The 26956-nt window shown below is 51.8% G+C and overlaps 1 protein-coding gene across 5 annotated transcripts in view; it reads left to right on the forward strand.

The window, feature by feature from the left end:
• The window catches only part of LOC114582471 (uncharacterized), a 45394-nt gene extending 19034 nt beyond the window's left edge, over positions 1–26360 (forward strand). For all 5 annotated transcript variants that reach the window (XM_077916717.1, XM_077916716.1, XM_077916715.1 and 2 more), the window contains one exon: positions 17700–26360. In XM_077916717.1, the coding sequence (XP_077772843.1) occupies positions 21887–22798 (912 nt within the window). In that variant the 5' untranslated portion in view covers positions 17700–21886 and the 3' untranslated portion in view covers positions 22799–26360. The remainder of the gene's footprint in view (positions 1–17699) is intronic.
• Positions 26361–26956: the final 596 nt, after the last annotated feature.

Below are 26956 nucleotides of genomic sequence, written 5' to 3' on the forward strand. Positions count from 1 at the left end.
TTTCCAGCCTCCCCGGAGCCCAAGAAATTTTTTCTTTTTTCTTTTCTTTCCTGGTAAACAAATAAGCTGTGATTTTTTTGCACCCATCAAGAATAACAGACTCCTGCGAAGATTATTTATGGCACTAAACACTCTCTGCGAGAAATCAGAAGTCATGAGTCAGAGGCCTTGGGCGCTCCTCTGTTCGTTGAGCGGAGAGGAAAGAGAAGGCAGAGGCACAACCAGGGATTCGGTTTGCTGGTCCCCCAGCCCCCCAACCCAGTTTAGAGCAGGGGGGGAGATGCTGGGGCTTCTGCCACGCTTGCCCCCATCCCAGGTTTGGGGGTGATTCTCTGTTGCTGGGCAGCATAAGCAGAGGTTGGAGGGCAAGAGAGAGGCTGCAGGTCTGATTCGAAGAGCCGAGTCCTGGGTTCAAGTGACGCTCCACTGACCCAATCATGCGGCAATATTTCGGCCTGGTAATTTGCAGGGTGTGGGGGCACCTGCTTCTGATCCATCTCTACAAAGAGGCTCCATTCGGACTTGGAGCCTCGCCAGGTAGCCAGCGAGGGAGGAAGAGAGGCGTGTGGGTCAGCTGCAAATCTGGGAACACTTCTCCCACCCACAGATGACTGGAGGGGGCAGGTCTGGAGCAGGACCCACTGCAGCCTGCCATGTGCAGATGTTTGCATCGTCCTCAGAGGTGAGGTGGGGGTGCCCTCTTGGTGTGTGGAGTGGCCATGGGTTCAGGGCAAGCCCCACTGCTCCTTCCCGGATGCAACTAAGGGAGTTGCCTTGCCAGGACAGAGACTGCCCGTCCACCTGGCCCTCTTGTGTTCCTGCATCTGGCCGGCAGCATCACTCCGGCTTCTCAAGGCCCAGAGCTCTCTTTCGCACTCTTGGGTGGGTTTTGATGAGCAGGAGAGGATATTTTATTCATTTATCACCCTCCCTCTTTCTCACTTTGTGTGAGAATGCAAATACCTATTTCAGCAGAGTGATATCACCATCTGTGCACAGCTCATCTCTAGAAGCTTTTAGGAGAAGGTTGTACAAGCTTCTGGAACAAATGATGATATCCAAGGATACATTAGGCAGGCCTGGATTACGTTCTCCCTTTATCTTTCCATCTTAACAAAGAAACCACTCTCAGACTGTTAAAGTAAACAAGAAAAAGATGTGGTTTACTCACATTAAAAGTCTTGCCATGTTTCAACAATGACAGCGATGAAAAGCCGGCAGGCGATAGTCCTGAGAAGTTAGAAAAGTCCATAGTCCAGTTCAAAATGCAGAGATGCTACCCCACTGTAGGTCAGAAGAAGAGTGTGCGGTGGCAGAAAGAATATTAAGTTTTCTATTGTTCCCGCCACAAAAGTTTAGAGGATATGACCTCACAGAGTCCCGTTCGTGATTTGGCTGCAGACCCTCCCACACCCACCATGTATAGAATCCTAGAATTGTGGCTTTGGAAGGGCCCCCCAAGGGTCATCTAGCCCAACCCCTGCAATGTATGTCGGGAACTGGCTTGTGCACAGTGGTCCACCCAGTTCAGTACTGCCTGCACTGATTGGCAGCGCACGTCATGGTGAGAGGAGCCGTCTCTAGCATGTGGAGCAAGTGGGCTCAGGAGGCTGGCTGCAGGTCAGGGCTGGCTCCTCAGATAGGCATTGCTGGGCCAGGAGGCTCCAATTTAGCCCAGGCTTTTAGTGCTCTTGCTTTAACAACGTGGGTGCCCCTGCTGCCTGTTAGTGCTGTGTGTATTGGAGGGGGGGGGCTGGTACGGTGCTGCTGCCGCTTTTTCTACTTCTTCATGCAGCGCAGAGTTGGACTGAGGAACTCCCTGCCACTGGAGGCAGGCCCAGCCACCAGCCTGGATGGCTTTAGAAGACGATGAGGGCAAATCCATGGAGGAGACTATCATTGGCTACTAGCCTGCTTTCCGTTTGGGGCACCTGACTGGCCAATGTAAGGACAGAATACTGGCCTCATCCAGCAGCCAGGCCCTCCTGATGTTCTTGCGTTGCTGTTGCTTCTGGAGCCGCCGCCCCCCCCCTCTCTCTCTCTCCGCGGGGCGGGAGGCTGAGCGTGTGAGTCACAGGCGGGCAGCAGCCGAGCCGAGCCATTGAGGAGGAGATGATGATGGCGGTGATGATGATGATGATGAGACATCCTTTCTGGTTAATTAGGCACAGTTTATAGCTCTGGGGTGGGAGGGGCAGGAGGGAGGCGGACACCCCCCCCCACTGCCTCGACTCGGGGGGATTTGTAGGGAGGAGGAGGAGGAAGGCAGCAGCCGGAGCTAGTTGTGTGTCTGCGTGTGTCGCGCGTGTTGTGAGTGCCCGCTGCTGCTGCTGCTGCCAACATCGAAAAGAGCAAGGCGGGCGGGGGGGGGGGGAGGCTGAGAGGGAGACTCAGCCTCGGCTGGCGCTTCCCTCTCGCGTCGGGGGAGCTCCGTGGCGGGGGGGGGGGGCCTTGGCCCTTGGCCCCAGCTCAGGAGAGAGAGAGGATGGGCCAGGAAAGGAATGGAAGGGATGTGAGGGCGTGGGCCTTGGGGGGGGGGGGGCTTGGTGAAAAGAGATTGGGGGGAATCAGTGGAGCTTCTTCCTGGGTAGGCAAACTAAGGCCTGCGGTCCGGATCCGGCCCAATCGCCTTCTCAATCCGGCCCGCGGACGTCCAGGAATCAGCGTGTTTTTACATGAGTAGAAGGTGTCCTTTTATTTAAAATGCATCTCTGGGTTATTTGTGGGGCACAGGAATTCATTCATTATTATCATTTTTTATTATTATGGTCCGGCCCCTGCAAGGTCTGAGGGACAGTGGACCGGCCCCCTGTTGAAAAAGTTTGCTGACCCCTGGACTATAATGATCCTGGGGGCCCCTTCTAAGGGGAAGAGAGAGGGGAAGGCCGGATAGGAAACTTCCTGTAAGAGGCAACTGACTTGACTGAGGAGGAGGCGCCTCCCCCAGGAAGAACAGGCTATGGCGGGGGTGGGGGTTTTATATATTAAGAAGCAGGGATGTTGTGGAGAGGGAGTCCCCCCCCCCCGCCCCACTCTCTTCCTTAGAGCCCCCAGACCACACAGGCTGCGATTTCGCGGTGGTTCCTGCACTGCAGAGGGGCTGGACTAGATGATCCCTGAGGATCCCTCCCAACTCTACCATTCTGGGGTTCTGCAGGCTTCCCACTGGGACAGAGTGATTCGGATTCAGGGTGGGACAAAGGAGGCGCCTGCTTCGTGCGGGCCAGGGTTTGGCTCACTGCCATCGGGCGAAGGAGGCTTTTAAAAAGGGACAGATCCATGGGGGAGGGGTGGGGAGCTCTGTCCGGGGCTCAAGAGAACCTCCGTGTTACAGGCGTGCGGGAGAGAGTGGCGCTCTTGCCCCCCCCCCCGCCCCGTATCATGCCTTGTGAGTTTCACCAGAGTGCTGGCTGGGTGGTGTGAAAGGCTGTTGCGCACGGAAAGGGCAGCTCTTGCCAACTTGCCTCTCCCGTGGCAGAAATGCCAGGGGTGAGGAGGAGGAGGAGGCGGCGGCCTCGAAATAAAGCGGCGAAGCACCTCCCCCCCCCCGCCATCCTTGTCAAGGTGAGAGGCAAAAAGACCCCCCCCCAAACACACACACGCTGCAGAAGACTCATCCTGGCTGCTTCTCCTCCCCGTCACTCTCCTTCCAGCTGGTGGGGCACGTGATGGCAAAATAGGGATCTGGAAATAGCCCGAGATGGGGGGCCCAGCGCGGGCCTTGTGTGTGTGTGTGTGTGTGTGTGTGTGTGTGTGTGTGTGTGTGTGTCCCGGTAGGCGAGTGGGCGGCTGTGGCGCAGCACGTGCCAGCGGAGAGAGAGACGTGTCACGCTACACCAGCGCTGCTGCAGCCCACCAGGCGAAGCTCTTTCTCCGCCGCCTCTCGACGCTGCTACTCCTGGGGTGCTTCGCTCCCCGTCGCTGGTGCGCCCCCCTCCACGCTCTCCCCTACAATGCAGGACCCCTGCTCTTTGCAACGGACCCACCCCGCTCCCACTCCAAGCGCAAGAGCCATTCCTGCCCTACAAAAGTCTCACACTCAGTTCAGAGCCTGTTGCTGCAATATTTGCGCGCTCTCCTCTCATACGGCCGGTGTGCTTCAGATCTTATTGAAAGCGCAGAACCAAAGGGTTGGAGGGGGGACCCCCAAAGGTCATCGAGCCCAACCTCCCTGCAATGCGGGAGTCACAGAGCCCCTGTCAGGTGCGCCCCCTCCAACTTCTGTTTATAAAACTCCGAGGAAGGAGACCCACCACCTTCCGAGGTCATCCGCCCCATTATCCAACAGCTCCGATGTGCCCCCCACCCCGCTTGAAAATCTGTCAGGATCTGAGCGCAGGGGGAAGAGCCGGCCGTCTATCAGTACCTTTAAACCGCTGAGCTAGTGCCAAGCGCCTGCACGGGAGAGGTGCCAATTTTGTCCTCTCCGGCAGGATCCAGCCTGTTTAGGATCACGTTTTCCTTGGGCCTGGGAACCACGGAGAGGTCCCGATCCTTTGAGTAGGGCTCTTTCCTCGATCCCATGAGCGGCGGCGCATAAAGTGTTTTTCCGGGGTGTAAATGAGCTTTGCGTTTTGTGCCTGGGACTAGAAGGAGCCTGCCTGAGTTTTGCGCATTCCGGCGTGGCGAGGGAACCTGCGGGCGCACTCTCTCTGCAGCAGCCCGGTCGCTTGCTGCCCTTTGTAAATCTCTCTCTTCGCCGCGTGGCCGGCAGGGAACGAACCCGCGAGAAGCAGGCAGGGCGTGGGGCTGGCGGGCTCGGCCTCTCGCTCAGGCGGGCTGCGTTTACGGGGGAATCGGGGCCTAGGGAAACGGGGTCACCCGGCGCCTTTGCTCCGGGGAGCGGCTTCCTTCAGCACCTCGGACAGCTGCCCTGGGCGGATTTCCCTGGCCATTCCCGGCTTCCTCTCAGGCGCTGGCGGGGCTCAAGAGAGGTGCTGTGGGGGCTCAAACTTGGAACCTGCCCCCCTTTGGAAGCCCCAGTTGCTGCAGACAGCGGTGGAGGGGCTGGTTGCAGTTCAATCAATCAATCAATCAATCAGCCTTTATTGGCATGCAAAGAAGTCAGAAATACGAAACACAGAATAAGGTTGTTTGCAGTTATTCCGGAAAAGTACTTTGCAGCTGCTCAGGGGCACTCAGGAAAGCGCGAAACAAGCCTCTGAATGGGTGGTGTGAATGAAACGAAGCGTGCCGGCGGTGGCGTTGCGTGGACGCGTGTATAGTGGATGGGGCGTGGGGGGGGGGGGAGTTTGCGTGTGATCTGGAGAGCCGCGCTCTCTCCCTCGCTGTTACGCTCCGATCTCCGTTTTGGGCTTTAGGAAGCGATGAATCACGCGGCCGCGCGCGCGCTCCGAAGTGTTATCAGCTGCTTGCCACTTCGCTTTCGTCCTGAGGCGGGGAGCGCGCGGGGGGGGGGCAGGCAGGAGAAATGAATGCCATTACAGGATGGGGCGGGGGGCGGAAGGCGCACGCGAGCCAGCGAGCTCCAATCCCTGCAGAAGAGTATTGGCCTCTTTCCACTCTCTCTCTCTCGTCCCCCCCCCCTCCCCACAAATATCCACATGCAAACAGGCTCACTGCAGGTATCTCGGGTGGGGTGGGGGCGAAGACGGACGGATGAGTCACAGTTAATGAAGGTTTGCGAAGGGTGAACCGCTTTTCCGGTGTCGCCTCGGCCTTTCGCTGCCACCTTGGAGTGCGGGGCGGGGAAAGGAAGCGATTAATTTCTCAGAAGAGGTGCCGGGGGCCATTTCAGGAGCGCGAGAAGCAAACACTCCCCCCCCCCCCCGCCGCCGTCAAAGGTTGAAAGAGCCGCGTTCCGATGTGGTCAGGATTAAATGGCAAAAAAGCGATCCCTCCTCGCAAACCTCGCCAGCATCGCTGCGTGGCGGAACCGGCGCGGACCAATCGACCCTTACCTCGCTGGGATGCGGCGGGGGCGGGGTACCGAGGGCCGGGTCCCGGTTCTTAGCAAAGGGCACGTGGTTCTTAAGCCCCGCGACAACCCCCTGCACTTAGTGGGGGGCGAGGGAAAGGGACTCTGCACATGCTCTAAAGAAAGGTGGAGGAGGCAACTCGCTCCTCCATGAATGGAGTAGGGGGGGCAAAAGGCAGCAATTGACTCCCTCCCCACTTCACAGAAAGAGGCGTGGGAACTGGGCTCAGTGAGGCTGTGAGCCCCGGAAAAGGTTTTCGACCGGGGACAGCAGAGGCTTCGGGGCTGCTCTCCGCATGGGGAGGCCTGGGGTGCACTCCTGGGGTGAGGGGTTTGCATCTGAAAGCTGCTCCCACCCGCCGGTCAGCACAGCCCCCCCCCAGCCTCCTCCTCTTCCTCCTCCCGCTCCGGTGACGCAGGAAGCGGCTGCAGAGAGTGAGTCACGCCGCTCCGAGAGCGCTTCAGAGACCAGCGGCAGCTAAATATAGGGCGACGGAGAGGAGGAAGGCTGGGGGGCTACGAAAGCCCCTCAACCCCACCCACCAGAGGCGCCCCATAGAGAAGGGCAGCTAGGAGGGGCGAGATCTGGCCAGGGTGGGAGAGGTCAGCAGTGGACCTTCCTCCTGTCTCCCACCTGAGACTCTGAATCACTTGTGGGGAGGTGGGAGGGTCTTCGGAACCCCCCCCCCCAGCACAGAACTTTAGAGAATCATCCAGAGCTTCCCTGGAAGGGGATGACAAGGTGGGAGCCTAACAGAGCTCTACCTCTGAGCAAGTGCAGGGGAAAAAAACCCTTTCCATCTTTCTCAGTAGCTACAGGCAACCCCTCACAGCGCCTGGGGGTGGGGGGAGCCAAAATGGAGAAACTGTGAATGCAAGCTCTTTACCTTTCCTCCAAACAGGCCTGCGGGCTAGACCAGCATGCAAACTGCTTTGCAACTTGATCTCCTGCTAGTTTTCACAACAACCCTGGGAGGAGGGATGTTGCTGTTCCCTGAAAGAAAGGGCTGGGTGGCTGAGGCTGGGAGAGGGAGAGCTAACCACAACCTACCGGATCAGGCCCCGGGGTCCCTCCTAGCCCAGCATCCTGTCCCCCCAGGGGCCAGCCAAATCACAGAATCTGGTTCCCTCCCTGCGAGAAGCGAAGTTACAGGGAACGAGGCAGAGGGCCTTCTCGGTGGTGGCGCCCGCCCTGTGGAACGCCCTCCCACCAGATGTCAAGGAGATAAATAACTATACAACTTTTAGAAGACATTTGAAGGCAGCCCTGTTTTGGGAAGTTCTTGATGTTTGATATTTTATTATGTTTTAATATATGCTGTAAGCCACCCAGAATGGCTGGGAATACCCAGCCAGATGGGCGGGGCATAAATATTATTATTAATCATGGAATGGTAGAGTTGGAAGGGATCCCCTGGGGTCATCTAGTCCAACCCCCTGTGATGCAGGAATCTCAGCTCAAGCATCCCTGATAGACGGCCACCCAACCTCTGCTTAGACACTTCCAAGGACGGAGAGCCCATCACCTTCCAATGTCAAACTGCTCTTACTATCAGAAAGTTCTTCCTGATGCTGAGTCGGAATCTCCTTTCTCGTAACATGAAGCCATGGGTTCGAATCCTCCCCTCCAAACGCCCCAAAGCATGGGTAGGCAAACTAAGGCCCGGGGGCCGGATGAGGCCCAATCACCTTCTAAATCCGGCCCACGGACGGTCCCGGAATCAGCGTGTTTTTACATGAGTAGAATGTGCCCTTTTATTCAAAATGCATCTCTGGGTTATTTGTGGGGCATAGGAATTTGTTCATTTCTTTTTCTTCCAAAATATAGTCTGGCCCCCCACAAGGTCTGAGGGACAGTGGATCAACCCCCTGCTGAAAAAGTTTGCTGACCCCTGCCCCAAAGGGAAAAAACCTACAAGCAGAAATCGGGTGCAAGAGCAACTCTCCCCTTCTGTGCCCCCCCAGCAGTTGGGAGACTTGCACCCAGCTCCCCCAGTTGGGCAGGGTGGGTGTGGAGGGAGCAGGCGGGCACACGGGCCCCGAGCCATCTCGGCAGGCTGCCAGCAACCCATTGGGCAGGTGCCTGGAGCTGACGCACTCCAGCCTCCTTTAATGGATGGGCGGTTCTCGTCAGCAAGCAGGGCTGGCCTTCTGGGAAACGGGTTCCCCTGATGGAGCTCAGGGGAAGATGAGGCAGGCGGGCAGGGGGCCACGAAGCCTCTGGGCAGGGACAGACTTTGGGCTTTGAAATTTAAGTGGCACCAAAAATCGGCACACGCACACACACACACCTTCCGTTTGTCAGGGTCTGGCTGAGTGAGGAGGAGACGCTAAGAGGCCTCTGGAGAAAGTGCAGGAGAGGACCGTTTGGACCCAGGTTCGTGGTGGTGGGAGACTGGACACGCCCCAGAGGAGAAGGAGAGCTGGAAAATACTGGAGTCTGGGAGGCTGGAGGGAGAGGAACGGGGGCAGATAAGCAAATGTCCCAGCCCTGAGCAAAGACTGGAGTCAGTCTTAATAGAGGGAACATCGGCACCAACTAACAGTGTGGCTGTTGAAAACCTGCCAGCTCCAGCTTCCATCCCTAAAAGAAGGGATTGTTAGACAATGTAACAAAAAACCAGGCAGAAACAGAGAGGGTTCCTTGGGACTCGCCATAGGCAGAGGGAGGGATCTGAGACTTAGAAAATAGACTGTGGGAATGTTCAGGGATGCAGGAGAGGATATATTGTCTTATTATAGCCTTTCCAACTTGTGTTAACAAGTTCACAATTTAGCAGAGTAACATTCCCCCTTTTTAAACTTGCAGCGGATGAATTTGCTCAGGCTCGCTAAAGCCTCTAGAATAACTGTTCTGGTATTTTCCCCTTATTCCCTCATAAAAGATAAGACACGACACAATCTTCTATAAAAGTATTAAAAGGTTTACTCACACATCATTCTGTTCACAATCAGATCCCAGAAGGCAGACTTAGTTTCCAGGTGTATGTAACTTTTCTAAGCTATCTCATAAGGAGACAGTCCCTTTGTCCAGAGCATCTTTGGCTAAGCAGATGTTGCTTCTTTGATGCATGTAGTCAAAAGGGGGAGGATAGCTGTCCTGCCCTGTGCTTTTGTCGTTACCTGCACAGGTGAGGCCACGCCCACCTCTAGTCACATGCAGAGGAAGTCTGTCCCAGCCCAGAAGGAAACAGGAAGTTTACCTGCTGGCGGGACAAACATTCCTCCCCATGTGTAAACATGTTCACTCTAGGAACGTTGTACTTGACTGCTCTTGTGTTTCACATCCCACATAGACTAGATGCGAGGAGCAAGACACTCTGGGCAACAGTGCATGCTGAGGGTGTATATTTGATGAATCTCTGTTGACGCTGCTGGCTTCTTGCTTCTTGTGGCTGCAATGCCCTCTTGGCTCAGCGCCCAGTGCAGGAGACCTGGTCGCGCTCTCCTAAATCCGCCTCTGCTCTGGGCTCCACAGGGTGTGGTTCGCCCTCTCAGCCTTTCAGGGCTGGATGCTGACAGTAAGTTCTGCGGTGAAGGGGGCCGCAGTGTGGCAGGAACCCCCATCCCCTGCAGCCTCCTTGCACACCCACAGCCCAAATAGCCACATGGAGCATGCACTAGGCTGGTGTCAAGCTTCCAAACAAATGCAACTGTCTGTCAGTACAGCATTCATCTCAGGGCTGTGGGTTCAAGCCCCCTGTTGGGCACAAGATTCCTGAATTGCAGGGGGTTGGACTAGATGACCCACATCGTCCCTTCCCACTTTATGATTTGATAATTCGTCTACAGTCAGAGGCAGCGATACTTTTGAATGCCACAGGTGGGGAGAGTTGCTCTGGTGCTCTGGTTTCCAATTTGGACATCTGTTTGGCCCCTGTTCTGTGGGAGATTAGACGCCAAACCTAACAAATGCATATTCTTGCTAGTTCGCATGAGAAAGGGCTAAGCCCACAGAGCTGTATTGCAGATGGGCAGATACTCAGACCATAGAAATACAATTGGTAGAGAGGGCTCCTTGTGATGTCATTTCCCCTCGTCTCCTAGAGAGGAAGGAGCATGTTGTACTTCCTGTTCCTCTCTCTCTTCCTTTGTTTGACCAGCATTGCTAATCACACTTTGCACATGCACAGAAGCACAGGATCGCAACCCGCGCATGAGCAGAAGCACCACTGTGGGTTGTGAACGCTGCGGGTTGCGAACGTGCATCCCACACGTTCGCAACCTGAGTGTCCACTGTACATGCCTGAAGCTGGTTATGCTGTAAATGTGTTTTGCCTGCATAGTTTTTTCAGCTACTGTTGCTGTGAAACAGAGCATGATTATGAAGAAAGTCAACCTTACTTTTAAACTTACTTTATTAAATTGTTACCTGATTCTTTGTTAAGTGGGGTAAAAGGGGGGGAGCTTCATAGCTGGACTTGCTCAAAAGTAGCCTTTGCAGCCCAATTCCCATGCTTTTAATTTTTACTGACAAGGGTGGGATTTTGAAACTCTGTTCAATCCGCACAATTGCAATTAGTCCTACCCATTAAAAGCTGTCCCACAGAATCCTCCAGCATTCAGCTGAGCTGGATGTCCATGGGTTTTTGTGTTATGTGAGGTGGAGCAAAACTTCTCTCTAGATGCAGGAATCACAGCTAACGTTTCCATGACAGATGGCCATCCAACCTCTGCATAAAAACTTCCAAGGAAGGAGAGTTAACAGACTATGAAGCCCTTGTAGCAGAGTAAGAACACTTATGCCCTTTTGCAGCTTACTGGAAGCTAGAAATTACACATTTTATCCCCATTTATTTGTGGTCCTCTTTGTCCTTGTTGCTACAAATGAAGGACACATTTTTGTAAGTTAAACAAAGGTTTTACTTACATTTCAGTGCAGGCAGCAAATGCATGAAAGTAGTATGTTGGTGAAAAAAGTTACAAAAGACAAAATTAGTTTCCAAAATGGAGTCTGGGCCCTGGGTAGAACCCAGGCATGTGCGTCTGCTCACATCGCTGGCTTGAAAGAAGAGAGAGAGAGATCAGGCAGGAAGGAAGTACATAAAATTATCTCCTTTGTTAGACATTCCCACCAAAGCATCAAGGAAGTGGCCTCACACAGTCCTTTCTATATTGATTCAGGAACTCTATGAGCGTCAGCTCCTCGTGTGCCTGTCTGGCAATCGTGCATTTGTGAGTTTGACGGGAAATCCCACAGAAGAAGCGCATGACCAGGCTTGACTGGCAACTCCCAAGATGAGAAAGCATCGCTGTCTCTAATGGCTTTGTGGCAGGGGAAGCATTGATGCTGCTTTGGCCGTGTGGGGAGATGGCAAACAACCCCTCTCCTTCCATGGCGGTGAGACAATTGCAAGCAAAATGGGGAGTCTGGTGGATTCAGCGAAGGCCCTCAGCCCCTGTGGCCCATTTAATTTTCTTATTGCATGCATATCTCACCTTTCCCTCCAAGGAACTCAAGGCAGCCCACATGGTCCCCCCCCCTCATTTAATCCCCACAACCACCCTGTGAGGTAGGTAGGACTGAGAGGCAGTGACTGGCCCAAAGTGAGCTTCATGGCTGAACGGAGATTCGAACCCTGGTCCTAGTCCAACACTCTAACCACAGAGCCACACTGCCTCTCGTGAGCAGCCGAATGAGCAGGCAAGCAAAAGACTCGCCTGTGGCACTTGCTGCTCTGGGACGGGGGCCCCAGGGCTTAACCCCAAGAGCGACAGGTGCTGGGAAATGACTTGGCTTGGATTCCATCCCAGGTTGTGTGGCCTAGAAAAGGCCAGTTTGTGGCTGTGGGAACAGGCAACTTGGCCAACCCTGACTTAGAGCACAAAGACCACGGCTTGGGGGAGTGGGGAGTTGGAGGCTCCACTGCCTGGCTGGTCGCTGTGTGGTTTCCTTGCATGTGTGAGGATGTTGGCTCCCAGTACATTTCTGATCACAATTCAAAGTGTTGGTGCTGACCTTGAAAGCCCTAAACGGCCTCAAAGGCCCAGTATCCCTGAAGGAGCGTCTCCACCCCCATCGTTCTGCCCAGACACTGAGGTCCAGCTCCGAGGGCCTTCTGGTGGTTCCCTCATTGTGAGAAGCAAAGCTACAGGGAACCAGGCAGAGGGCCTTCTCGGTGGTGGCGCCCGCCCTGTGGAACGCCCTCCCACCAGATGTCAAAGAGATAAACAACTACCTGACATTTAGAAGACATCTGAAGGCAGCCCTGTTCAGGGAAGTTTTTGTGTGACATTTTTTCATCTCCGCCAAGCTAAGCAGTTGGCCCCTTATCTCTCTCGCCCTGACCTTGCCACTGTGATCCACGCGACAGTCACCTCCAGACTGGATTATTGTAACTCGCTCTACGTGGGGCTGCCCTTGAGACTGACCCAGAAACTCCAGCGGGTGCAGAATGCCGCGGCGAGACTCCTTATGGGGTCTTCGCTGCGAGATCACATTCATCCGGTGCTATACCAGCTGCACTGGCTCCCGGTGGAGTACAGGATCAGGTTTAAGGTGCTGGTTTTAACCTTTAAAGCCCTATACGAACTAGGACCCTCGTACCTACGGGACCGCCTCTCCTGGTATGCCCCACAGAGAAACCTACGGTCTGCAAATAATAACATCCTCAAGGTCCCAGGCCTCAGAGGTTAGGCTGGCCTCAACTAGAGCCAGGGCCTTCTCGGCTGCGGCTCCAATCTGGTGGAACGCTCTGTCACAAGAGACTAGGGCCCTGCGGGACCTGACATCTTTCCGCAGGGCCTGCAAGACAGAGTTGTTCCACCAGGCCTTTGGTCAGGGCGCAGCCTGACTCCCTCCTCTGGCAACCTGCACAGAATTTCGCCTAATCGGTTGCCATCAATTTGATTTTAATTAATTTTTATAATGAAATATTTTTAGAATGTGTGATTATTTGACTGTTTGATTATTTGATTGTTGTTAGCTGCCCTGAGCCCGGCTTCGGCTGGGGAGGGCGGAATATAAATAAAAATTATTATTATTATTATTATTATTATTATTATTATTATTATTATTTATTTTTAATCTTTGTTGGAAGCCGCCCAGAGAGGCTGGGGAAACCCAGCCAGATGGGCAGGGTACAAATAATAAATTATATTATTGTTGTTGTTGTTGTTTGGTCAGATTAGCCATGTTGATTTGCATGCTGTTGAGGGGGCCCGGTAGGTGATTGCCCTGTTGTGCTGTGTATGCGATAAAGGGGAACCATGCAAATAGCCTCCGTTGATAGAGCATGAGATGCTTAATCCCAGGGTCATGGGTTCGAGCACTGCAGGGGGTTGGACTAGATGACCCTTGCGACCCCTTCCAGCTCTACAGTTCTACGGTTCTTTGGTTCCTTTGCTGGTCCCTGTAAGGTCGGTCAACTTTTCTGGCAATGCAGTTTCCCTGCACATTTGGGTACCACTTGGCTGTGTCCACTCCTGATCGGTCCTTCCTGTGCCTAGTTTTCATGCTCCTACTGTGCGCCGCTGTCATTGAAAACAAATGACTGTATAAATGAAGGACCTGCCCCCTCAACCCTCTCGCCCCTCTCGTCCACCCCAATGTCTATGACAATAGTGTCTCATTAACGGGAAGTGGAGATGCTGCATGTGCTTTTCCTTATTTATTTGTTTGCTTTGTGTCCCGGGATAGCTCAGTTGGTAGAGCATGAGGCTCTTAATCTCAGGGCTGTGGGTTCAAGCCCCACACTGGGCAAAAGGCTGGACATTGCAGGAGGTTGGACTAGATGACCCTCGTGGTCCCTCTATGATTCTATGATCACAAAAAAAAATCTTTAATGAAAACTAATTTGTTAAGAAAGGAAAGAGACTGTGGCTTTCAAAGCCTGCTCCCAGCAACACCAGTCAGAGGCCTCCCGGAAGGAGGTTCTGAGCGCACCAGTCTTCCTCGTGCTCCTTGTATGAGACATCGCTATCAATGGTTGTTGTTGTTGAGTCATGTCCGCCTCTTCATGACCCCATGGACCAGAGCACGCCAGGCACTTCTGTCTTCCACTGCCTTCCACAGTTTGGCCAAACTCATGCTGGTAGCTTTGAGAACACTGTCCCACCATCTCGTCCTCTGTCGTCCCCTTCTCCTTGTGCCCTCCATCTTTCCCAACATCAGGGGCTTTTCCAGGGAGTCTTCTCTTCTCATGAGGTGGCCAAAGTCTTGGAGCCTCAGCTTCAGGATCTGTCCTTCCAGTGAGCACTCAAGGCTGATTTCCTTCAGAATGGATAGGTTTGATCTTCTTGCAGTCCATGGGACTCTCAAAAGTCTCCTCCAGCACCAGAATTCAAAAGCATCCATTCTTCGGCGATCAGCCTTCTTTATGGTCCAGCTCTCACTTCCATACATCACGACTGGGAAAACCACAGCTTCAACTATACGGACCTTTGTCAACGCCTAGCAACCATTAATTGCCCATTCATAGCCCTCCCCTGCTCTCTGCATTTGTCTAACCCCCTTGCAAAGCCACCTGGGGCTGGTTGCCCACCTGTCTGCTGTGCAAGGGAGTTCCAGAGATTAACTTTGCACTGCCTGACTTCCTCTCTTGCCTGTCCTGAACCCGGGCGACCCTAGCTGGGTCCAGCCTGCTGCATCAGCCCCTGGGGGAGGGACACCCACCTAGTCCAGTATCCTCTAGATTAAGGTTACCAGATTTTTGTCAATGATTCCGGGGACACTTTTCAACTTCAATGGATTTTGTATGGGGACTGATTTGTAAATCCGGTGACTGTCCCCGGGAAACGGGGACGTCTGGTAACCTTACTGTAGATGCCACAAATGGGGAGACCCTGGGGCAGGATCCGAGCGCAAGAGCCTTTTCTCCCCTCCTGCGGCTTCTAGCAACTGGTCCCTAGAAGCATCGCTGCAGAGACATCTTGTCTCCTCCTCCTTTAGCTAAGAGACTTTGCTGGGGTCCTGCTGCTGTCCTCTGGGTGCCCCTGCTCTCAGCAGCAGAGGCAGCAACAGGTCTTTCTGTCTCCCCCCCCCCCCTTCTTTCTCTCTGCCTCCCTCTGGGCTGTCGTGCCGAGCTCATCCCGGGGCTTTGATTGGCAATTAATCTCCCTGCCCTCTATGACGCCATCGCAGGCACCTTTCGCGAAAGCCTCTCCGCGCGTCGTCCCCCCCCCCCCCGACTCGGAGGAGTCTCTTCAAAGCGGGGGGGGGGGGCAGCGCGGTGCCCCGTTGCTCCTGCGCAGATCCCGCCCGCCCCCCGGCCCTCGCTTCATCCTCTCGCCTCCCAGCGCCTCGTTCAAAGGGACACGCCGTCAGACGCGGCGGTTTTCGCTCCGTGACGAATAACTTCTTCTTATCGCTCCGGAGCTGCCTTTGCAGGATTTAGCGGGGGCGGGGGCGGGGGGGGGCGTCCTTCGCAGGGGCCTGTTGTGCTCAGACCATGTTTGCTTGTTTATTTTAAAAGCGCTGGGGGGCGGGGGAGGGAAATAAGCTGAGAAGAGACAGCAGGATGGAAGCAGCCCCGGTAGGGCAGGCGGGCTCCACCCGTGGGTCACTCAGGTCAAAGAATGTGGAGAGTTTGAAGGGACACCTCCAAGGGTCATCTAATCCAACCCCCCAAGCAATCACAGCTTAATAGTAATATTTTAGGAGTCACAGCTTAATAGTAATATTTTATTTATATCCCGCCCTCCCCAGCCGAAGCCGGGCTCAGAGCGGCTAAGAACAATAAAAGTAACACAGCATTCTAAAATCAATTCATTCTAAAATCAATTCAAATCAAATTAATGGCAACCATTGGGCTAGAATTCTGTGAGGATCTTACCTGGCAGGTGGCTTGGAAATCTCCAGTGAAGGTGTGCCCACCAGGGCTTGGAATCATAGACTTGGATTTGCAGAGTTGAAAAATGCAGTGCAGAAATCAAGGCCATTTTAGACACTGGGCTTGATGGTTGAATGGGAGCTCCCCCCCCCCTTTTTTAAAAAAGATGGGGAGAACATCACTTTTCTTCCAAATGGGGGAGGCCGGTGCTGCCTCGAATCCCAGGAGGGGAAGGTTTTCGACCATGGCTCCCTTCCAACCTTGTTTCCTTCCTGTGCCCCCCTCCATGGGCGTGGGCAGGGGGGCAGTTGCCCCCCCGGAATAAGTAAAAATCAACACAGATATGAGGTTCCCCCTCTCCTGGCAAAAACCTGCTCCCTAACCAGACAAACCCAATCAGCTAGGCCCTGCGACCCTCGACAACATCCGAAGGCCCTGATCCACTAGGCGCTGGGGTGGGTTGCAGAGTCAGGCCCAGGCTGCCACCGGGCCCAGCACTGGCGGCAGCAACAAGCAGCTCCAGCTCTACCCATTGCCACCCACCACCACACTTACCTGACCTGGAGGTCCTGGATCACGGGCTCCACTGGTCGAAACGGGAGCCTCAGCAATCACCCTCTCCCACGGGACACAAACCAAGACTGCTCCAGGAAAACGCATGTGGCAAAAAGGAGTGTTAGGCCCCCTTATCCACTGGGCATTGGCCAAGCAGAGAGCCAGACTTTCAGGGGTTTTTCTTCTTCACTTCTCACTTCCCTCACCTCGTTCTGTGGCCCCTCATTTACACGATTTTCACATGTGGTCCCCTTGGAATATCCTGTGGCCCCCCAGGAAACCTGGTCTAGATGACTTGAGGGTCCTCTCGCCCAACCACCTCCAACGCAAGAATCTCAGCTAAACAGACGCCCACCCAACCTCTGCTCAAAAACCTCAAAGGAAGAAGAATGCTGCACCTCCCAGGGGTCCTTTCCACTGTCAAACAACTCTTAGCCTCAGAATGTTCTTCCTGGTTCCTCCTCATTTAATCCCCACAAGACCCCTGTGGTTTAGAGGTTAGGCTGCAATGCAGGGGGCCAGCCCCCCAAAGTCACCCAGTCGGCTTCATGGCTCAGTGGGGATTCGAACCCTCCTCCCTCCCCAGGTCCTAGTCCTCATTTAACTCCCGCAACAGCCCTGTGAGGTAGGCCGGGCTGACTGACCAGAGCTCACCCAGTGAGCTTCATGGCTCAGTGGGGATTCAAACCCTGGCCCTTCCCAGGTTGTAGTCCAGAGTTCTAACCACTACATCACCATTGGTCCAGCCACACCGCTTGCTGAGAAGGGGTTGTTGTTGTGGTTTAGTCGTGTCTGACTCTTCGTGACCCCCTGGACCAGAGCATGCCAGGCACTCCTGTCTTCCACTGCCTCCCACAGTTTGGTCAAACTCATGCTGGTAGCTTCAAGAACACCGTCCAACCATCTCGTCCTCTGTCGCCCCCTTCTCCTTGTGCCCTCCATCTTCCCCAACATCAGGGTCTTTTCCAGGGAGTCTTCTCTTCTCATGAGGTGGCCAAAGTACTGGAGCCTCAGCTTCAGGATCTGTCCTTCCAGTGAGCACTCAGGGCTGATTTCCTTCAGAATGGAGAGGTTGGATCTTCTTGCAGTCCATGGGACTCTCCAGAGTCTCCTCCAGCACCAGAATTCAAAAGCATCCATTCTTCGGCGATCAGCCTTCTTTATGGTCCAGCTCTCACTTCCATACATCACTACTAGGGAAACCATAGCTTTAACATGGGGTTATTTCCCCCTGTATTGGTGACAGAATAAGAGAACTGTAGAGTTGGAAGGGGTCCCATGGGGTCATCTAGTCCAGCCCCCTGCAGTGCAGGAATCTTTTGCCGAAAAAGTGGGACTCAAACCCACGACCCTGAAATTAATAAGAGACTCCTGTTCTACCAACCTGTTGTTGTCATTGTTGATGTTATTATTTTCGTGTTCTCTTTTTTTTATAGCTGATTCATTTGCAACTTGAAAGTAACAAAACAACAACCAGACAGAGGAGTGAACATCCAATCTCTGCCCCCCCCACCTTTTTCCTGTGCTGCTATTTGATCACTTCCGCACACACCCCCCAAACTTTGCATATCAGTCAACAGGTTCTGGAGCTGCGAACACGAGATTGGAAAAGGCTTTGCACAAAAGGCAGAGATTAGGGAAAGTCAGAGCCCAGGAAACAATGGCAGCAAACGGCTGAGACGATGACTCAGCTACCGGGAGCTGAATTATCCTTTCTGGCCGGCCCAGATGCCAGGCTCCCTGCGCAAAAGGAGGAATCTCCCTGAGATAATTTCCCAAGACGAAGAGATTATCCTCCATATTGCAGTAACCTTTAAACTGCTCTCCTGTGACTCAGGACCAGCGAAATGGGAGCAGTTTGTAGGAGGAATCCAGTGGTGCCTGTAAAAACGCCTAGTTCCCAAGAACTGTCAGCTTTAAAAATGAAATAGATACCGTATTTTTTGCTCTATAAGACTCACTTTTTCCCTCCTAAAAAGTAAGGGGAAATGTGTGTGCGTCTTATGGAGCGAATGCAGGCTGCTTTCACTGCGCAGCGATCCCTCTTGCTGTTCTGGCTTCTGAGATTCAGAATATTTTTTTTCTTGTTTTCCTCCTCCAAAAACTAGGTGTGTCTTGTGGTCTGGTCCGTCTTATAGAGCGAAAAATACGGTACATCCCCTAGTAGAAGATCGGATTGTTGTTGTAAGTCGCCTTGCCTATGGTAATGCAGAAAGACGGTATGCAAATGTTATAGGGAAAAACCTGCTCCTTTGTCCCTTATGGGGTACCCAAGAACCCGTATAGAGTCCTTAAGTGGGTTCCCCATCAGTAGGAGAAATTAACAGAGGCCAACCTGAGAACATTGAGAAGCAAAGCAGCTCATAAGCCTGATCTTTATTAAACTGTTGCAACAGGGTGCTCCCCCACACGCAGGAGGACGGAGGAGGACCCAGAACAACGATGCGCAAGCCCCTATATAGGCTTTTGAGATTGCCCACTCTGTAGCCCAAGACCACCCCCCAAAACATCATACATACATCACAGAAGGAGGCATCTACAGCAGAAATCCTGTCTGCCAGGATACCTGATAATGGTCGCTGATTGCTTTACCTGGGCAGCCCGGCCATTCTTTTGTGATGGTAAATGCTTTAGTCCCTGAATCCAGGTCACAGGCTCACCCTATTCACACACAAATACGCCCTTAAGACAGGTAAGCAAAAGACAAGGGAGAGGCCTTCCCAGTTCCTTCCTCCTTGCAGAGAAATATTTGAGGTCAATTTGGGAGAGTCAAAATGGCTTCAGGATTGCTCTCCTGTACCATTTCAGACATGTGGTTTATATATACGGTACTTATGTATGTGTTTGCCTTGTACATTTATGTACATTTACCGGTAATTTATATTTGAGACCTTAGAATTCTTATTACACAAATTAAAAGTGAAATGAAATGAAGATCGTGTGAGTAAGTTTCTGAGTCTGGCCCAAGCAGGAAAAAAGACATCTCAGAAGGTGGTCGGACTCTCCTACTTTGAAGGTTTTTAAGCAGAGGCTAGATGGCCACCTGTCCAGAATTATTTAGCTGTTGCAGAGGGTTGGCCTAGATGATCTCTAGGGGTCCCTCCAGACTCTAGAATTCTATGGAACTGGATAGCCACATTATATGGGAGACAGACTGAGGGTTAAATCTGTATGCTGACATTTAAACCTCCTACTGCATGTGTGTGGGAGAAATACAAAAATCAGCAGGCTGTGAAGCCTTTTTCTAGCAGAGTAAAAACACATACAGTGGTAGCTCAGTTTACAAACTTAATCCGTTCCTGAAGTCTGTTCTTAAAACGAATCCATTCTTAAACCGAGGCTCGCTTTCCCTAATGAGGCCTCCCGCCCCCGGTGCCCTTCCACCATTCGGATTCCATTCTTAGACCGAGGTAAAGTTCTCAAACCGTGACACTACTTCCAGTTTTGCAGAGTTCGTAAACCGAATTGTTCGTAAACAGGACTGTTCTTAAACCAAGGTACCACTGTATATGGTTTGCAGGAGTTCAGCCTACATTTGAGTAGGACCCTGGCAGAGGGAACATGCCAGTCGGGCAACACAGATCATGACTTGGGGGAGGATGTCAGAATTCCTGCTCCGTGATTGCAGTCATGGGATTGTTCTCTATCACATGATGGCATATGTTTTGACTCCACCGAGTGGGAAGTGACGGAGACAGGATGTTTGTGTTCCTGTGTCCTGTGAAGTGAGACTATTGTCCTTTGTTCTTTCTCTCTTTGCTGTCTGATGCTAGAGAGAGAGGGAGCCATGTTGCAGTGCTCCTTGTGTGTTTATATGTAAATAAAGTAGACTAGCCAAAATGCTGAGTTGCTGAGGTCTGGCACGCGCATCCTGCGCAAACTCTGTGCATCCCTAAGTGTGCCGGTGTCTGTTGGCATCGGTCGCTGTGATGTTCAGGCAGAATAAAGCTTTTGAAGCTCCCGAACGATCGACCAGGAGGGAGGGAACATGCCAGTCGGGCACGTGTCTCTGCCAGGGTCCTACTCGAGTGTAGGCTGAACTCCTGACACCATCGACAGCCCTCTCCTCCTCCATGAATTTGCCCGATCCTCTTTTAAAGCCATCCAAGTTGGCGGCCATCATTGCCTCCTCCTGTGGCGGGGAGTTCCACAGATTAACTGGCTGTTGTGTGAAGAAGCCCTTCCTTTTATCTGTCCCAAAGCTTCCATCACTCAGCCCACGAGTTCCAGTGCTATGAGAGAGGGAGGAAAACTTTCCTCTCTCCACTTTCTCCATGACAGTAATAATTTTAGAAACTTCTGTCGTCGTGCCTCTCACGCGCCTTTTTTCTAAACTAACAATCCCCGAACGCTGCAACCTTTTCTCCCAGGGAAGTCTCTCCCTCCCCTCGATCGTTTTGGGGGCTCTTTCATGGACCTTTTCCAACTCTGCGATATCCTTTTTGAAGTGAGGCAACCAGAGCAGGACACAGTATTCCAAATGAGGCCACAACATATATTTGTGGCATTATGGTACAGGCACTTTTATTTTCAATTCCTTTCTTGAGGATGCAAGTAATTTAAGGAGGCTGGTCCAGAGGTGCTTTTATTCTTGGCTCAGGTGCCAACTCACGCATGTCACACCCCGCAAAGAATTACTTATAGGTTTTAAGGCTGATTCCGTGATTTTAGCAGAAAGGTCTCCTCTTCAAGTTGAAGAGGATCTGGAATTGTGACTTGTGCGACACCTAGTGGCGATGGAAGGGTAATGCAGCACATGATTGTTGTTGAGTCGTTTAGTCGTGTCCGACTCTTCGTGACCCCCTGGACCAGAGCACGCCAGGCCCTCCTGTCTTCCACTGCCTCCCCCAGTTTGGTCAAACTCATGCTGGTAGCTTCGAGAACACTGTCCCACCATCTCATCCTCCGTCGTCCCCTTCTCCTTGTGCCCTCCATCTTTCCCAACATCAGGGTCTTTTCCAGGGAGTCTTCTCTTCTCATGAGGTGGCCAAAGTCTTGGAGCCTCAGCTTCAGGATCTGTCCTTCCAGTGAGCACTCAGGGCTGATTTCCTTCAGAATGGAGAGGTTTGATCTTCTTGCAGTCCATGGGACTCTCAAGAGTCTCCTCCAGCACCATAATTCAAAAGCATCAATTCTTCGGCAATCAGCCTTCTTTATGGTCCAGCTCTCACTTCCATACATCACTACTGGGAAAACCATGGCTTTAACTATACAGACCTTTGTTGGCAAGGCGATGTCTCTGCTGTTTAAGAAGCTGTCTAGGTTTGTCATTGCTTTTCTCCCAAGAAGCAATGATCCTTCATGGATCACTGCCTTGCCGTGGCGATGGGGCTTGAATAACTCAGAGAAGCTATGAGCTATGCTGTGCAGGGCCACCCAAGATGGACAGGTCATAGTGGAGAGTTTTGACCAAACGTGATCCACCTGGAGCAGGAACCGGTGAGCCACTCCAGTATCCCTGCCAAGAATACCCCATGGACAAAGACAACAGCACATGATACAGTATACATTTGCCCCAACTCACAAATGCCCTTTTGTCCATCACCGCAGCGACTGGAGAAGGATGGAGAGTTAATTTTAAGGGGGGAGTGGAGGTAGGAAGGCTTCCTGGTCATGAAAAATAATGTGGGTGCTGGATTACAAGGATGAAGCAGCTGATGTCTTGGGCCCGGTCTTATTCAACATCTTTATCAACGACTTGGATGATGGACTCAAGGGCATCCTGATCAAATTTGCAGATGACACCAAACTGGGAGGGGTGGCTAAGACCCCAGAGGACAGGATCACACTCCAAAACGACCTTGACAGATTAGAGAACTGGGCCAAAACAAACAAGATGAACTTTAACAGGGAGAAATGTAAAGTATTGCACTTGGGCAAAAAAAAGGAGAGGCACAAATACAAGATGGGTGACACCTGGCTTGAGAGCAGTACATGTGAAAAGGATCTAGGAGTCTTGGTTGACCACAAACTTGACATGAGCCAACAGTGTGACGTGGCAGCTAAAAAAGCCAATGCAATTCTGGGCTGCATCAATAGGAGTATAGCATCTAGATCAAGGGAAGTAAGAGTGCCACTGTATTCTGCTCTGGTCAGACCTCACCTGGAGTACTGTGTCCAGTTCTGGGCACCACAGTTTAAGAAGGACACTGACAAACTGGAACGTGTCCAGAGGAGGGCAACCAAAATGGTCAAAGGCCTGGAAACGATGCCTTATGAGGAACAGCTAAGGGAGCTGGGCATGTTTAGCCTGGAGAAGAGGAGGTTAAGGGGTGATATGATAGCCATGTTCAAATATATAAAAGGATGTCACATAGAGGAGGGAGAAAGGCTGTTTTCTGCTGCTCCAGAGAAGCGGACATGGAGCAATGGATCCAAACTACAAGAAAGAAGATTCCACCTCAACATGAGGAAGAACTTCCTGACAGTAAGAGCTGTTCGACAGTGGAATTTGCTGCCAAGGAGTGTGGTGGAGTCTCCTTCTTTGGAGGTCTTTAAGCAGAGGCTTGACAACCATATGTCAGGAGTGCTCTGATGGTGTTTCCTGCTTGGCAGGGGGTTGGACTCGATGGCCCTTGTGGTCTATTCCAACTCTAGGATTCTATGATTCTATGATTCTAGGTTGTGAAGAGTTTTTCCTCTCATCAAACACACAGCTTCCTCAGCCATCCCTCCATATTAAACACTAGCAAGTCTTTCCATCTTTGTCTGCGCAAGAGTCTCTCTGCTGTGACTGTATATTGAGAAATTACCCCATAGTTCCTTTCTTGTTATGTATTCATTAATTTGCACCCCAGTTCCATATCGTCCAATCCAATTTCCTGTTGTATTTGCAGTGGTTTTTCACCCTAGTTTTTAAAAAAGAATTTCTGCTTCCGTTTACGCTTCTTCCATTCTTTTTGCGAGAAAAGCGCCAGAGGTGGGATGGCTTTTCCCCTCTGGATTCACCCCAAATTGTACACAGAGTCCTTTCACTCTCACCTGCCCATCCATGGCTTCATTCCACTCCTCCAACATCACAGCTCTGCCATTTGGCTGTTTCGTTCCTCTAAACATCTGAGTGCAGGATTTATCCCATGGGTAGGCAAACTAAGGCTCCTGGGCTGGATCCAGCCCAATCAGCTTCTAAATCCGGCCCGTGGACGGTCCGGGAATCAGTGTGTTTTTACATGAGTAGAATGCGTCCTTTTATTTAAAATGCATCTCTGGGTTATTTGTGGGGCATAGGAATTCATTCATTGTTTTTTTCAAAATATAGTCCGGCCCCCCACAAGGTCTGAGGGACAGTGGACTGGCCCCCTGCTGAAAAAGTTTGCTGACCCCTGGAGTCCATTTCACCCTCTGTTGCTTCCAGCTCTTATCATGTCACCCTCCTCTTCTGGCAATCCTTCACCCATATTGTTCTCCAAAGTCTCTGTGTCCTCTCTAGTTCCACTTTCCACCCTTCTCTGATCTGCTTTCATTCCCCATTTCATCAACCTTAAATCTAATCCACTGTGTTTGCTCATCAAACGTCTGCTGAAGAATGCCAACAGTGAGTGGAATGTCCAATGATATATTTGCCATACCTTAAGATCTTCGCAGCATTGCCTCTTATCAAAACACATTCCTTTCCCACACTTTTGTCGAGAAAACGTTTTGGGTTTTTTAAGGAAACAAAAATTCTTAGCACTCAGAACTCCCTTAATAATTTAAAACTTTCTTGACTCAAGCAATTCTGGCATGCTTCCAGGTGGGGAACACAGTGGACTGAAAGGTCTTTTGCTTGCAGGTGCCGACTGAGGCAATGATCATAGAATCATAGAATTGCAGAGGTGGGGGGGATCCTGAGGATCATCTAGTCCAACCCCCTGCAATGCAGCTGTCCCATACAGGGACTGAACCTCCAACCTTGGTGTTATCAGCACCACGCTCTAACCCAGTGTTTCCCAACCTTTGGCCTCCAGCTGTTTTTGGACTACAACTCCCATCATCCCTAGCTAGCAAGACCCAGTGGTCAGGGATGATGGGAATTGTAGTCCATAAACAGCTGGAGACCAAAGGTTGGGAAACACTGCTCTAACCAACTGAGCTATCTGGTATTTGTGGTGATTGGTGATAGCCAGGCATAAATCTCGGCTATCAGATTTACTCTGGAGATATGGAGTTAACCTCTGATGCTCTGAAAAAGCCACTTTCTACATCAGGAGACTGATAAGCTGTCAGCTGCTGGGAACCCAGATGGGGGTGAGTGACTTATGAGGAGGGGACACTTTGCCCAAAAGCCATGTAAGAGCCCTGCAGGGCACTGGGTCTGCAAAAGCCACCTTTTCTTAATTATATCTGAGACGGTTGTTTATCTATGACTGAGAGAAGTTTCTCTGTCTGTCGGTGTACATTTACATCTGGTGTGTCAGCTGCTTTCTGGATTTAAGAAGAGTTGGTCATTAAAGGGCTGAAGGCAGGGATTCCTGCGTTGTCTCTCCAGAGTGGTGCATGCTCTGGTTATCTCTCACTTGGACGACTGCCATGCGCTCTATGTGGGGCTACCTTTGAAGGTGACCCGGAAACTACAACTAATCCAGAATGTGGCAGCTAGACTGGTGACTGGGAGACCACGTAACACAGGTCCTGAAAGACCTACATTGGCTCCCAGTACGTTTCTGAGCACAATTCAAAGTGTTGGTGCTGACCTTGAAAGCCCTAAACGGCCTCCGTCCAGTATACCTGAAAGAGCGTCTCCACCCCTATCATTCAACCCGGACACTGAGGTCCAGGTCCGAGGGCCTTCTGGCAGTTCCCTCCCTGCAAGAAGTGAGGTTTCAGGGAACCAGGCAGAGGGCCTTCTCAGTGGTGGTGCCCGCCCTGTGGAACGCCCTCCCACCAGATGTCAAGGAAATAAACAACTATCTGACTTTTAGAAGACATCTGAAGGGAGCCCTGTTCAGGGAAGCTTTTAATGTTTTATCATGTTTTTAATATTCTGGTGGGAGCCCCCCAGAGTGGCTAGGAAAACCCGGCCAGATGGACGGGGTATAAACAATGAATTATTATTATTATTATAATATTATTATTACCATTGGGGTCCCCTTCAACTCTACACCTCTGCGATTCTCCATGCACCAAAATCACCCAGGTACAGCCCCAAGGTGGCCTCTCCTGGCAGGACTGCAAAATGTCATGTCCCTGAAACCTTGGAAGGTCACTGCTGCCAGCCAGTGCGGACAATACTGAGCTATAGGTGGACCCCCCAAAGTTCCCAAGCCAGGTGTGTGTCTCATGCAGGGAGGGCTCTTCCACCGCTTCAGAGTAGCTTCCCCCACCCTGGTAGCTTCCCCCACCCTGGAGTCAGCAATAAAGGAAGCAGGTCTCTGTAATCAGTGAAGTCACCGTATTTTTCGCTCCATAAGACGCGCCTTGTTTTTAAAGGAGGAAATCAAGGAAAAATATATTCTGAATGAAACAGTGGATGTATGATTTTTGTGGTTCATGCTGTGTCCATAGACATGTGATTTGACAGTGACTTTGGGGTGACCCAATGCAAAAATCCTGAGGATCCATGTGGATCCGTGCTTTGTAACCACATTTTTTGTGCCATTGCGGCCCCACGAAACAGTGGATGCGTGTTTCTTTTGCTGCAGGCTGTAGCCATGGACATGCTGTGTGATCTGATGGTGAATTTGGGGTGACCCAATGCAAAAATCCTGAGGGGCTTTTACCTCCCCCCTCCCAGGCAGCCTCCTTTATCCCTAGCCTCCCTTATCTCCCTCCCCGATTGGCAAACAATCAACGGCTTTGTTTCAACACCCACTTCCCTCTTTCAAAAAAAGAAGCATGATCTGTTTTTTGCCCCTGGGCAATTTGGCTCCAGGGACCACGCATTCACTCCATAAGACGCACAGACATTTCCCCTTACTTTTTAGGAAGAAAAAAGTTTGTTTTATGGAGCGAAAAATACGGTAACTCTTTATTCAGGGAAGCCAACATACATCCCGGCTTGGTGGTCTTGCCAACCCTTCCCAGCAGGTCTGGACCCCGATGGAGCAGTTGCCAGGAGTGAAGTTCCCTGCCTTCCACTCCTCCTAAGGGTCCTTCTCTCCCAGATGTTTGAGACAAGCAATCCCTCTCTTGCTGAATGCAAGCAGCTCTTTTAATGAGATACAAAACACAAGTGGGTGAGAAGATTAAAGATTCTGTTCTAAACAGCAATCATTACATACATCACCAAGCAAGCACTTTGATCTGTCACTGGGAAGCCCTCAAGAAATGGCAAAGTGACCCCCCCCCCCAGGGCCCTGTGGCCATCAGTTCATGCAGGAGCTTCTCCCAAAACTATGCCCAACACCATCCGATTCCTAGATAGCTAACCTGTGTGGTTTGCCTGACTGCCAAAGTGCTACTAGCTACCTACCTACAGATTATTCATTAGCTACCTGCCTCTCCCAATGTCTCACTTCAAAGGAGGAAGGTACCCAGCACTATCACTTCCTTCCACAGATTAGGACATTAAAAGCTTGTTCTCAGCCATCAAAAAGCAGAACAAGAGATAGAGAAGGGGAAGTAAGCAGAGGCAGGGAGAAATGACCATGGTAGATCACGAAACAACTCGAGATGCAATTATCATTTTTGGAGATGGGGGAGGAGGAGGGAAAGGGAGACTCCTGAGATTCCCCAGCAGCCTCTTGAGCCCCCTCCTCTGCTTCATCCTCGGAGT

The sequence above is a fragment of the Podarcis muralis genome, chromosome 13, assembly GCF_964188315.1.
Source record: "Podarcis muralis chromosome 13, rPodMur119.hap1.1, whole genome shotgun sequence".
In the NCBI taxonomy this organism is placed as follows: Eukaryota; Metazoa; Chordata; class Lepidosauria; order Squamata; family Lacertidae; genus Podarcis; species Podarcis muralis.